This window comes from Bufo bufo, chromosome 4 (genome assembly GCF_905171765.1).
Source record: "Bufo bufo chromosome 4, aBufBuf1.1, whole genome shotgun sequence".
NCBI lineage: Eukaryota > Metazoa > Chordata > Amphibia > Anura > Bufonidae > Bufo > Bufo bufo.
Genome location: NC_053392.1, coordinates 223,100,170 through 223,114,374, shown reverse-complemented (window position 1 = coordinate 223,114,374; position 14,205 = coordinate 223,100,170). Strand labels below are relative to the sequence as shown.

Genomic DNA, 14,205 nt, shown 5'->3' with positions numbered 1-14,205 from the left:
CTATTAGATGCACCTATACATTTCTTCATTCATTACCTACAGATTGGTTATATAAAAAAATTTTTTTTACTGTTTCAAATACCAATACCATTTTTTAAATTATTTATATAGCTGTATACTTATTGATGCTTTTTAACTTCCGCTATCATTTTTAGGTTTATATGCAATAAATGTTATAGAAGACCACCAGTTAGTGTTCTGTGTCCTATCCGGATGAAGGTGTGCCCCACTATCTTTCCACACTTTGCACTTTATTTTACAAGACTGGGGTATCTTTTTTTAGTGGAAGCACACTTTTTCCTTGTGAGTCGGAGGGTGAGCCATCCCAACCCACTTTATTGACTGCAGTGGTTACGTGCTGTACACCTGCATGCCATATTCATGGGATATCACCTCTGCAGTTTGTAAGTAAGTAGCACCAGGAAGACTGGACCCGCGCCACAAAGAATGATGCTGGAGAAAGGGGTGAGTATAACATGATTTTTCATTTTAGGCAACTAGGGGGCTTGTCCCAGATCACAGTAATCCAATCAATAGGTGGTGTAAAGTTAGACGAAGTTGGACCACATTTATCTTCCAGCATTAACCACTGTGATAAATTTGGTGCATCTAGAATCTGAAATATTAGACAGGTTTGGTAAATCTGCCCCATTACGTCTGCTCAGTAAATGTTAACAACAAAATATAAAACAGAATACGTTGTTTTTAAACCTTAGTGTAATTTAGTAACAAATCTTACACTTACCAAATCCTGGCATCTGAATAAGAGTGGGTTTCTGGCATCCACAATCTGCACGACTACATCACTGTGAAAAGTAATAAAAAATATATAAGCTCCTTACATGGAAAGTGACACTTTTTGTATGTGAATTCTAATGGTTAGTCATTTCTCTAACTGTCATAGTCCAGCGTTAGAATTTCAGCACTTTATAGGTCTGTGACCCATAAGGAAGGCTAAAATGCATATGTAAGCCTTAATATTAAAAAAGGTATTGCAATTTTAACAAATAATGTTATTTTTATCTAATGAAAGTTTTTGTGTTTTATGTACAAATTCCTCATAATTTTCAAGATCCCTTCTTGTTGTCAATGAGAGGAAACCTTCATTGTTCACTTCCTGTGGGTTAAAATCTATCCTGGTCCTGTGAAACACAGGAGCAAGACCGATTACAGTCACAGCACAGTTATCAGACCTGCGTCTTGTGACAAGCTGAGCTAAGTGCTCATTCAGATGAACAATTTTTCCATCCGCGGGCGCTGTCCAAGTGCAGAACGGATAGCACCTGGACTCGACATTGACAAATTATAGTCAGTGGGTCATCTTACATGAACAATTTTCTGCATGGGCACTTGTTCTGCGCTGAGAAAATTGCAGCATGCACCACCCATCTCCTATTTTACAACATGTGAATGTGTCTGCAAGAAAAACGGACCGCGCATTGATGTCAAAACTTCCAGAACACGGAAGAGTTTTTCATATAGTTCATTTGAATAGGGCTCTTAGGCTGGGTTCACAGGTCACGGATGTTGAGGTGCATTCACCATACGGCTAAAACCACACGGCTATGTCGACTGAAGCAGTTTTCAAGTTGATTGTGGCTACAAGCAATTTCATTGGTAATGGCTGCGTGGTAAACTGCCATTTATCTGCATAACCACATGGCCATTCACGATGAAACTGACTGTAGATGCAGTCAATTCAAATATTGCATACCCAGCCAAAGTGATCCTTCATCAGGACAGATTTGTAGCCAGTAGAACAGGGATCAATAACATTTGGCACTCCCGCTGAAGCTACGACTCCCAGCATGCACACTTGCTTGGCTATTCTCAGAACTCCCATAGAGGTGAGTGGAGCCTACTGGGAGTTGCGGTTTCACCACAGCTCGAGAGACGGAGTTTGCTGACCCACTGCACTTGAACAAAGAAGAACTAAACAACTACGTGCAGAGATTGTGAAACATTGAGGTATTCATACAGAAAGTACATTGGAAAACTGTATAACTGTTCACTATACAATAAATAAGCTTTACCTGATGAAATCAGAACTCGGAAGTTATCTGAATTCATTTTTTTTTTTTTATGAAATAATGTCAAAACAGGCACATCTACATAAAAAGAAGAAACCTCTCCCAATGTAGGTAAATACTGTAGATGTGATGCCCATGATCTGCTCCTGGAGACCAAATATTGCTACAGATAATATATACTAAATCTAAGCAAAGTGCAATCAAAGTGGTCGAATTAAGAAACTTGTCCATAGCAACCAATCAGATTCCACCTTTCATTTTACAGAGCTCCTATGGAAAATGAAACGTGGACTGAACCAGTTTTCCTTTACACCAATGTAATATTTACCTCCTTTCTATGACTCTCCAGAGCTGACGCCAGAAATCTAGATTACGTTCAAATGGTGTAAGAATTAGTTTCTTTTCTTCTTCAAGTCTGATAAAAAAAAAAGACAGTTGGATTATCGTTGTCCCATTATACTATTATCCAAAATAATGCAGTGCATTTTGTAAGAACTTACGTAGCGAGCTGGCGTCTCCACTCCAAAAAGTTATCCCGCTCAGACTGCTTCAGGACTTCAGCACTGGTACCTCTATCCCAGTGTGGTCTGCAAAGAAAGAGCAAAATACGATGACGTGGATAAGGAGCTTGTATGAGCCCACAATATAAAAGAACCTGAAGAAGCATACAAGGATGGACAGCAATAAGTACGGTAGTAAGACAATCCCCACGTCTGTACCTTCTTGGGATACACAAAAACTGCTTATTTTCTTCGTGAAGTTTATGGATTCTGCTAGATTCCTCCAATGTTAGCAATCCAGTCCTGGCTTCAGCGGGAACAAACTTAATATTGAGTTTTTCTGCAAAAAGAAATGAAGACCAAAGTCTTATAAACAGTTGAAAATAAACTCAAAAGGATCAGTTTCCACAATCTGTTTTTCCTTTACAGTAAGCAGGGCGCATTTTAAGAATAACACGCAGTAGGTCGCTAAAGATGAAGAAAAACATTGCACAAAGGTTTAAAAAAAAAAACAAAAAACGTATTCAGTAGCACCTCTGAGCACATACCACAGGTTCATCTTCTATCCTCTGCTCTCATTTTGATAAGGAGTGCTACAGAACACAACAGTCACACATCAGCCCCATTCCCTATTGCCATCTGCTACAAAACTATGCTCCGGGGTGAAAGAAATGCAACAATCATACTAGAAAAGTGTTCCAGTGTGTGACATCTGCTAAAATTGGGTCGCAATTTTTCGTTTTACTTGTGAAAACATTTAAAAAATTCAAAATGTGTGTGTACTTGTTAAGCTATGCTAAAAGGGTTATCCAAAACTGGGGGGGGGGGGGGAGTGTCAATGCGTCTTATAAAGCAAATGCTAGTGAGCGCTTCCATTATGAAAGCGCTCACTAGTATGCAGGAGGCGTGGGGAGCGGTGACAATAGCCTGTACTCACCGCTCCCTGGTCTTCCTCCGGGCGCCGAGCTGCACGTGTCCTGACTGAGTACAGCTCGGCGCCTGGAGGAAGACCAGGGAGCGGTGACTGCAGGAGAGACAACCAGACAAGCAGAGTGGTGGCGGAGCAGGAGAGGCAAGTTCATTTATTTATTTTATCTCTGATTGGGGTCTAATCTGAGGTCTGATCTGATCATAGGAAGCAAGACCCCCAACTTTATCATGTATCTTCTATTTTATTTCCTAACGCATGCATACTGTAACTGCTGGCAGGGTGGAGATTGCAGGAGATGAAGAAAACAAAGAGGATGGTAGGACTTGTCATATTCAGAGCTCGCTGAAACTACAGGTCTATCCCAATATCCAGAAGGCAACAACGCTTGTGGGTCCAGATATCCCCTTTAACAATAATATATTGAAACAAAGGGGTTCATTTTGTGCATCTTGACTAAGGATGAGCGAATTTCAAATTTTTTAATTTGTTTTCGGTTTGTGTTGTGGTATAATGTGAAGTGCGTTATGGATTCTGTTACCACGGACCATAACGCAATTCCATGATGGAATGCATAACGGAATGCCTTTAGAGGCATTCCGTTATTCATTCCGTCATAATAGAAGTCTATGGGCTGCATAACGGGTCCGTCCGGTTTATGTTATGCAGGAGAGGACTCCAGCATAACGTAAACCGGACGGATCCGTTATGCAGCCCATAGACTTCTATTATGACGGAATGAATAACGGAATGCTTCTAAGGGCATTCCGTCATGGAATTGCGTTATGGTCCGTGGTAACGGAATCCATAACGCACTTCACATTATACCACAACACGAACCGAAAACGAATTTCAAAATATGAAATTCGCTCATCCCTAATCTTGACCTTTCAAGACAGAGATGGGAATAACCTGTATAAGTGTCGGCTGGGAAACATCCAAGTAAGCTGCACTCCACTATTTCCATAACTCACACAGTGATTGAGAGCCAGGCAAATGGAGTAGCAAGAAACTCGAGCGCTGCGGAAACAGCATAACTCGCTGTGCTACTTTATTTGCGTAGCTCCCACTCACTATGAATTTTGGGCACAGCAAAGCACAGTCAACCCGGGTGTTTCCGTAACTCCACCTGCCCCAGCTGGAGCTTACTCTGGGTATTCTCTACCACTGTCAGGTCATAATAGGCCAGGATGGGAATACACCTTTAAACTTAAAGGGGCTCTGCAGTTTTAATTCTAGTACGCTGTACATATGAAATACCAAAGGTTTAAAATATGTAACAGTATAAAGAACGAATACAGTAATCGTGAGCTTGCTGAGTAAATTAAAGGGGTTCTGCAGTTTGTTTAAACTGACGATCTAACCTCTGGATAGATCATCAGCATCTGAACGGCGGGGGTCCCGGGTGTTGGACCCAGTGACGTCACGATTAGTATCCAATAGCCTGGGCGGGGCTAAGCTCCATTCAAGTGAACAGAGCTTAGCCGCGCCCAGGCCAGTGATACTAGTCGTGACGTCAAGTCGTGAAGTCGCTGCCTTCGCAAACAGCTGATCGGCGGGGGTCCCGGGTATCGGACCCCCGCCGATCAGATGCTGATGATCTATCCAGAGGACAGATCATCAGTTTAAACAAACTGCAGAACCCCTTTAATTTACTCAGCAAGCTCACGATTACTGTACTCGTTCTTCATACTGTCACATATTTAAAACATTTTGTATTTCATATGTACAGCGTACTAGAATTAAAGCTGCTCTAAAATCTATAAATTATGTTTTACGATTTTATATAGTACCTGGTTTTTGCTACATTTGCTGTAAAGTAGTTCTACTGCTATTACAGTTGCCCTGTGCATGCACATCACATTTAGCTATAGTTATATCCACTAAAAAGTGGCATTTATCCTCCTTACCTGCAACAAACTCTGTTCCTGCCAACTCTGCTGTGGCAAGAAAGTCATCGATAGAGCTTTGTTCTGTCACAGACTGGAGATTCAGTCTGCCCCAATCATACCCATCATTTAGTTCACTAGTGTGGAGCTGCAAGACAAAAATGAAACCAGAAGTTTAAAAGGTTTTGCTGTGCTGCCATATTACTTTCTTGGCTTGTAAAAAACACCATGAAATTCATATGTATTTTTGCAGGCATTTTTCAGGGGTGGCATTTTTTTAGTCGCACAACATTGTCATTTTTTTCTTATAGACTATGGAAAATAAAGTCTACAGCCAGGGCATGCTATGCTCTAAAAAAAAAAAAAAAAAAACACAATAAAAAAAAATGCCAAGGGAGCAAAAAACACAAGAAAACGGTCTTAAAATGCCCCTATAAAAAACCGCAATGTTTCCGGAATGTTTTTTTTAGTTCCTATTGGCCAGAACGTAACATATGGCTGCAGGGTTTTGAAAAAGGAAAAAAAAAAAAAAGACAATGTAAAACCACCCTGAGGCCAGTTCACACAAGCACGTTCAGTGCAGGAAATACGCTGCGCATAGGAGCAGGATTTTCCAGAACGAACACCGCTTCTCTGACACAAACTCGCAGCATCAGAATGATTTTATTTCTACTGAACTTTACTCCCATAATGCCGTGACTACAGTTCAGTAAGTAGGCCCGTGGGGAATGGGAATTCACAGCATCATAAATCATTATAATGCTGCGAGTTCACATCTCAGGAGTAGTGTTTATTCCAAGAAATCTTGCTCCCACATGGAACATGCTGTGACACTAGCCTAAAAGAAGAATGAATGTTTCCTAAGGTAGAACACTGGCTCCTGTGAATGTTAAAGGGGTTCTGCACTTTGTTTTAACTGATGATCTATCCTCTGGATAGATCATCAGCTTCTGATCGGCGGGGATCCAACACCCGGGACCCCCGCCGATCAGCTGTTTGAGAAGGCAGCGGCGCTCCAGTAGCGCCGTGGCCTTCTCACTGTTTACCACCGGCCGAGTGACGTCACGACTTATAGCAACTAGCGTGGGCGGGGCTAAGCTCCATTCAAGTGAACAGAGCTTAGCCGCGCCCACGCTAGTTGATACTAGTCGTGACGTCAGTGGGCCGGCGGTAAACAGTGAGAAGGCCGCGGCGCTACTGGAGCGCCGCTACCTTCTCAAACAGCTGATCGGCGGGGGTCCCAGGTGTCGGGACCCCCGCCGATCAGAAGCTGATGATCTATCCAGAGGATAGATCATCAGTTAAAACAAAGTGCAGAACCCCTTTAAGGTAAGCTTGGCTTTGACATTTGGGCTGCATTCATATGTTTAGCCAGTGCTACCACTAAAAAATACCCCCAAAAATTATTGAAAAAAAAAAAACAAAAAACATCCAGGCAAAACAGTTAGTCCTCTTTCACACATCAATGAATCGCAGACATGTGCTGTACATGTTCTCCACGAAATGTCCACGTACCCATTCACTTGAATGCGTGTATCCACTCATCAGTGGATTTGACAGCACAGAAGAATGTATTTTCTGGCAGCAATTATGGATCCCTCACGCACATCATAGTCTACATGTCCATGAAAACCATGGACGCAACATGGATACAATGTGTTTGGTCCGTGGTTTACACAGATCGTTGCTATAATATGCACTGGAAATGAATTTTCCGCCTAGCAGTAGTTTTATGTTTAGTGCAGTGCCTAAGATGGCGGCACATAACTCAGATTCAAAAACAGCAAATTGAGAACTTCTGTGTCATACACTGGTCTCTCTTCTTTAAAGAGGACCTGTCACCCCTCCTGACGTCCCTGTTTTATTATCTCCATGCATTCCCCATGTAATAACAATTCTGGAACATCTCTTCTTATGGCTCTATGTTGTGCCGTTCCTTTATTATTTCTATTAGAAGTTATGAATGAATAGCCAGCAGTCTGCAGTAAGGGTACAGAGGGGAGGTAACCAGTTGGGGGGGGGGGGGGGGGGGGGGTGTACCTGCACAGTCTGACTCTATCCAATCAGTGCTGCCATTTTCAGACTGTGCAGGTACACCCCCCCCAACTGGTTACCTCCCCTCTGTACCCTTACTGCAGACTGCTGGCTATTCATTCATAACTTCTAATAGAAATAATAAAGGAACGGCACAACATAGAGCCATAAGAAGAGATGTTCCAGAATTGTTATTACATGGAGAATGCATGGAGCTATTAAAACAGACATGAGAAGTTATATACGTACCATTCAGTTTTATCGCAAAGCCTACATCTGTGAACCTGGCGAACGATTACTCATTGACATTGCCCACATGAACTGTAACTAAGCAGCAGTGTGTAGACTGTTACAGGGGAGAATCTGACAAAACGGCTCTGGAACCTCAGCCGGAGAAGAAACATCTGCTCATCCGAATAGTCTGATCTATGGACAGGGCCCTGTACATTACAGTTTTATTTCTGGATCTACCAACAGTCTAAAGTTTATGAAGACAGAGAACTGATGAAAATTGCAGCCTTTCCTCTCATTTCATCCCTGATGTTTTTTCCCAGGAAGGATGTATATGGCACCAGCAATGTCTGGACCGTCACCTATCTCCCTCTCCATGTGAAATCATATTGATCAGGGGTGATATATTCCGTCTGAATGATCAGGGTGGTGCCAGGAGATGAGATCCACTACATACCTGACAGAGATGACATACAGATGTGTTTGAAGATACTGTATAACCAATCTGAAAAAGCTGCCCCCCTAGTAACCGGGAGAAGTACAGGGGAGGGCTGTGGGAGCAACACAGATACAGTGGACCAATGATTTTAAAAAGGGGTTAGTTTGGTAAGGCTACATTCACACGACAGTAAAAAACAGACGTTTGATGGATGTTTTTAATTTTTTTACGTCTGTTATACGTAAGATTTAAAGGGAACCCGTCATCAACTTCATGCTGACCTCACTGAGGGCAGTATAAAATAGTGACAGAAGTGCTGATCTCAGCGGTGTGTCACTCATGAGCTAAAAGTAAGTGGTTGCTGAGAACCAGCATCATAATCATTACAGCACAGGCCTTGAAAAGAGTCATGGCCACCTGAGAAGAGTCATGGCCACCTGAGAAGAGTCATGGCCACCTGAGAAGAGTCCGGGTTAGGCCTCTTTCACACTACAGTATTTTGCGTTCAGTATACTGGACGTTTTTTGAGTTCAGTATACGGAACAGATACTGAACCATTCATTTCAATGGTTCAGCAAAAAATACTGAAGTGTCTCCGTGTGCATTCCGTTTTAGTATTTCAGTATTTCCGTGCCGTGGAAAGATAGAACATGTCCTATGTTTGTCCGCAAATCACGGTCCGTGGCTCCATTAAAGTCAATGGGTCCGCAAAAAAACGGAATGCATACGGAAGGCATCCGTATGTCATCCGTTTTTTGCGGATCCGTCATTAACAAATGCTAGGCCCAGCCCACTGTGGCCATGTGTTTCTTGTTGCCAAACTTTGGCTGAGCACAAATACAGGTGGCTTCCGTTTTTGATCCGTGAAAAACGTACCGTATACGGGAACCATACGGAAACCATACTGAAAGGTTTTTGCGGACATACTGAACGGAAACGGAGACACAACGGAACCCAAAAACGGGACAACGGATCCGTGAAAAACGGAACGCAAAACACTGAAATGGACATACTGTAGTGTGAAAGAGGCCTTATTCATAATCTCCTGATCTCCCGTCCATCTGCTGATGGTTTATTCACGCAGCAGTTTTTTTGATAAAAAATAAAACATGTTCTATTTTGTCCGTTTTCACAGACCCCATACACTTGAAGGGGACCGTTTTTACTCAGAAAGGATTCAGTGGACCGTTTTGTTGACTGCTGTGTGAACGCAGCCTAACAGTGCAGTATACGGGTTCTTGGTGCTCTGCGGTGAGGACACACATATAGCTATACTGTCACGATTTGGGCATCTCACTAAAAGCTATAATTAGGCGCTCGGCGGCAAATACCCATTACGTTTGGTAACAGTGTGCGTCCAGAATTTAGGGAACTATCCTGTTTCCTTCCATCAGAAAGGGTGTCAGTGTCCTCCCTGCACCCAGTGTGACAAGCTGTTGTCAGGGCACAGGACGAGAGGTGGGTGCTGCTCCTGGCGTGCCCACAGGTGGCAGTGGAAGGACAGGCGATGGCACTCACCCAGGAGTCTTTACCTCGCAGCCCCCTCTGGCTCTGGGCTCGTTCTTTAATCAGGGCTCTCCCCAGTCCACTCGATGCCTTCTTTTTCCCCATTACCTCCACAGGCGCTCGACACAGGAAACTACGGAAGGAGAATGTGTTCACACAGGAAGCAGAGGTGGTGCCGCGTCTAAACCTCTCCCCCAGCGGCGCACAAAGGTTCCGCTTACCTCAGTAGATATGGCGCCCGGGGCGCTCGGTAGTACAGTGTTTACTGGGCGCCTACAGAACCGATAATCATATGTCTGAATGAAAAAGCCCAGTGTACTATGCCTTTGCCTTTCTATCCCTTTTCTTTCCAATGTATACGTTAAACGTAGGGAAAAAATGTAGGCGCTCCCAGCCTAATTATCACCATGAGGTCCGTACAGTTATGAGCCGAATCCGTTCTTTCCGTTCTCCTGCTCCTATAACGGAAAGGCTTAACGCTTGTGTGAGCACACGATTTTCTTTCCCGTGTACGTTCCGTTTTTTTTGCGATCCATATACGGAACCATTAATTTCAACGGGTCCGCAAAAAAAAACCTGTATGCCTTCCGTTTCCCTTTTTCTGTTCCGTTCAAAGATAGAACATGTCCTATTATTGTCCGCGAAACGGACGAGGATAGTACTGTTCTGTCAGGGGTCAGCTGTTCCGTTCCGCAAAAAAACGGAATGCACACGGACGTCATCCGTATTTTATGCAGACCGCAAAATACTGAAAAAGCCATACGGTCGTGTGCAAGAGGCCTTACAGGTCATGTAAAAGTGTGGAAAAAAAGACAGAAATGAACGTCAAGCTGGTCAGACAGAAACATGGACTTGTTCGCACCTGCGTTGGAAGCTCCGTTCAGTGTTTCCGTTGCAGATTCTGTCAAAAAGACCAGCAAATAAACCCAGTATCCTGAACGGACTCCATTGTAGTCAATAAGGTCAGTTCAGCTCCTTTAGGGCTCATGCACATGAACATATTTTTATTTAGTTCCATTTTTATACAGGTCCGTATGTGGAACCATTCACTTCAACGGGGCTTGAAAAAACGGAAATGACTCAGTTTCCATTCTGTGTCTGCATGTCCGTTCCGCCCAAAAATTGAAAATGACCTATTCTTGTCTGTTTTGTGGACAAGGACAGGCATTGTTACAATGGATCCGCAAAAAATGCAATACGGATGTCATTCTTTTTTTTTGTGGACCACAAAATACATACGGTCGTGTGCATGAGATCTTAGCCGACTGTGTGCACCCCGCATTCACTTGAATGGGTCCGCGCCAGAACGGCGCCACGGAGTGCATCCGTAGGGTTTCACTCTGTGCCTCTACACCATAAAAAATAGTGCACACGTTTTGCGGTGCGGACGGTTCATGGGTCTGAATCCATCTGCAGAATCCGCACGGATGTTGCCCGTGCATTGTGGTCCCCAATGCACGGAACGGCCGTGCGCAGGAGCCCTTAGTCTCAGTTCTGTTATTTTTGGAAATCCAGAACGGTGGTGTGAAAGAGCTGTTGGAACATACCACCGATGGAGGCCTCGCTGAGAGCAACTTGTGGGGAAGAACCTGTGCAAGACTGGGCCATCCCCCCCCCCCCTTTCCTGACCAGCTTTTTAGTAGATGTGTCTCTGAGAGACATAACTTTTTTCAGTTCAGTTATGTGAATAATTTTTGCGCCTCAGTTGCGGGAAAATGTGCGGGTGCGTTACGGGAACAGCCGCGATTTTTCCGCGCGAGTGCAAAACATTGTAATGCGTTTTGCACCCGCGTGAGAAAAATCACGCATGTTTGGTACCCAAAACCGAACTTCTTCACAGAAGTTCGGGCTTGGGATCGGTGTTCTGTAGTTTGTATTATTTTCCCTTATAACATAGTTATAAGGGAAAATAATAGCATTCTGAATACAGAATGCATAGTAAAATAGCGCTGAAGGGGTTAAAAAAAATAAAAATTTAACTCACCTTAATCCACTTGCTCGCGTAGGCCGGCATCTCTTCTGTCTCCTTTGTTGAACAGGACCTGTGGTGATCATGTTATAAGGGAAAATAATAATGATCGGGTCTCCATCCCGATCGTCTCCTAGCAACCGTGCGTGAAAATCGCACCGCATCTGCACTTGCTTGCGGATGCTTGCGATTTTCACGCAACCCCATTCACTTTTATGGGGCCTGCGTTGCGTGAAAAACGCAGAATATAGAGCATGCTGCGATTTTCACGCAATGCACAAGTGATGCGTGAAAATCAGCGCTCATGTGAACAGCCCCATAGAACTTAATGGGTCGGTATTCAGTGCGGGTCAATGCGTTCAACTCACGCATCACATCCGCGCGGAAAACTCGCTTGTGTGAAAGGGGCCTAAGGGCTGTTTCACACGAGCGAGTCCATTGCGGGAATCACGCTCCGTGTGATCCTCTGCTCTGGACTTGCAGGAGCGCACGGCATTATCATGATTTATAATGCTATGTGTCTCTGCATGGCCTTTTTTCCACAGAATCAAAGTGACATAAAGCTGTCAGTATGATTCTGTAGCGATAAGGTCAAGCAGAGGATCACCATGATTCACCATGGTAAAAGATCATGTGACGTACCATGTGATGACCAGAGTGACGCATCGCGAGCAAGTGGATTAAGGTGAGTTAAATGATTTTTTATTTTTTTTAACCCCCTCCAGCCCTGTTTTACTTAGCATTCTGTATTCAGAATGCTATTATTTTCCCTTATAACCATGTTATAAGGGAAAATAATACTATTTACAGAACACCGATCCCAAGCCCGAACTTCTGTGAAGAAGTTCAGGTTTGGGTACCAAACATGCGCGATCTTTCTCACGCGAGTGCAAAACGCATTACAAGGTTTTGCACTCGCGCGGAAAAATCGCGGGTGTTCCCGCAACGCACCCGGACATTTTTCCGCAACGCCCGTGTGAAAGAGGCCTTACATTTTCACACGCATGATAAACGCATCAAAAACTGATTGGACTCATGTGGAAAAAATTGAAACACTGAATGCAAGTGCAGACAAGTCTGACTGAACTTGCGTGAAAAACCATCAGTTTTTTCCTGAACAGATCCTGACACAATCTGTGTTGTTTGTGTCAAAAACACCTAAGGGTATGGCGACACTGGTCATGGCCAGGATCGCAGAGTAGCTGTGATCCCATGGAAATTATTATGCCTCTTTCACACGGGAGTCATGTTTAAGGGCCGGATAAGATGCGGGTGCGTCGCGGGAAAATGCGCAATTTTTTTTTTTCGCGCGAGTGCGAAACATTTTAATGCGTTTTGCACGCGCGTGAGAAAAATCGGCATGTTTGGTACCCAAACCCGAACCAGAACTTCTTCACAGAAGTTCAGGTTTGGGGATCGGTGTTCTGTAGATTGTATTATTTTCCCTTATAACATGGTTATAAGGAAAAATAATAGCATTCTGAATACAGAATACATAGTAAAATAGCGCTGGAGGGGTTAAAAAAAAAATATATTTAACTTGCCTTATTCCACTTGTTCGTGCAACCCGGCTTCTCTTCTGTCTTCTTTCTTCAGGACCTAGGTAAAGGACCTGTGGTGACGTCACTGCGCTCATCACATGGTCCATCACATGATCCATCACCTTGGTGGGTTTAGGTGTAGAAAATGGTCTAAATGTAAGCCAGCTAGGAAGCAGTCTTACACTTAGAAGTGGCGCTGGATGTCTGAAGTTATGGAGAGACTTGCGCCTCTTTATAACTTCAGTGATCCACTGCCGGCGATGGGACTTTATTAAGACCGGCGTCTAAAATGTCTTAATAAATGACCCCCTATATGTATTTGGTATCGGTGTAGTTGTACTGACCCAGAGAGTAAAGATCATGTTATTTATGCAAAAAAAATTCAGGCCTCAAAATTTATAAAGATATTGCTGTTTTTTTTCTCATCGCCCCCAAAAAGAGGACCAGGTTATCTCTCCGTGTTTTTGTTTTTTTTCTCCCTGCCTTCCCAGAGCCATAGCTTTTTTTATTTTTCCATTCACCCCAAAAATCCAAATGAGGTGGAACTGGAAAAAAAACACAACTCTGCGACAGTTTTGTGGGTTTTGTTTTTATGATGTCTCGGTCAATACGATTACAACAATACCACATTTGTATAGTTTTTTTTTTGTGTTTTAATGGGAAAAATTTTTGGTAAAAATGTTTTTTTTAAATCTTTTTATGTTTTTGTATGGAGGTGAAGTGACGAAAAAATTGCGAATTAGCCATTTTGATATTTTTTTTCCGTTAAGCTGTTTGCCTTATGGGATATATATTTTTATATTTTAATAGTACAAGCGTTTTCAGACGCGACGATGCCTATGATGTTTTTTTTAATTGCTTATTTAATTTTACTGTAATTTTGGAGATCCAGTGCAAATGCCGGGTGTCATCCAGACAAAAAAACGTATGCAACGGTGTTTGTCCAGCCAAAACCCAGCATTTATGCCGGAAATCTAACGGATCACTGCTGGACCTCATTGCAGGCAATGGGGATCTGGCGGTGAAGTAGAGAATTTGGCAGGCTGCTCTGTGCCGGAACAGCCAGACGGAGATGTGAACATACTGTAACCTAATACAGTCCTAAAATCAGATACCCGGGGCCATTTTTACTGGAGAT

The 14,205-nt window shown here is 43.3% G+C and overlaps 1 protein-coding gene across 1 annotated transcript in view; it reads right to left on the bottom strand.

The window, feature by feature from the left end:
• The window catches only part of LSG1 (large 60S subunit nuclear export GTPase 1), a 40,965-nt gene extending 31,243 nt beyond the window's left edge, over window positions 1-9,722 (bottom strand). The window contains exons 1-6 of the mRNA XM_040428329.1: window positions 9,570-9,722; window positions 5,369-5,495; window positions 2,750-2,870; window positions 2,531-2,617; window positions 2,359-2,445; window positions 746-806 (exon numbers count right to left, since the gene is read on the bottom strand). Of these exons, the coding sequence (XP_040284263.1) occupies window positions 746-806; window positions 2,359-2,445; window positions 2,531-2,617; window positions 2,750-2,870; window positions 5,369-5,495; window positions 9,570-9,662 (576 nt within the window). The 5' untranslated portion in view covers window positions 9,663-9,722. The remainder of the gene's footprint in view (window positions 1-745; window positions 807-2,358; window positions 2,446-2,530; window positions 2,618-2,749; window positions 2,871-5,368; window positions 5,496-9,569) is intronic.
• Between the last annotated feature and the right edge of the window lie 4,483 nt (window positions 9,723-14,205).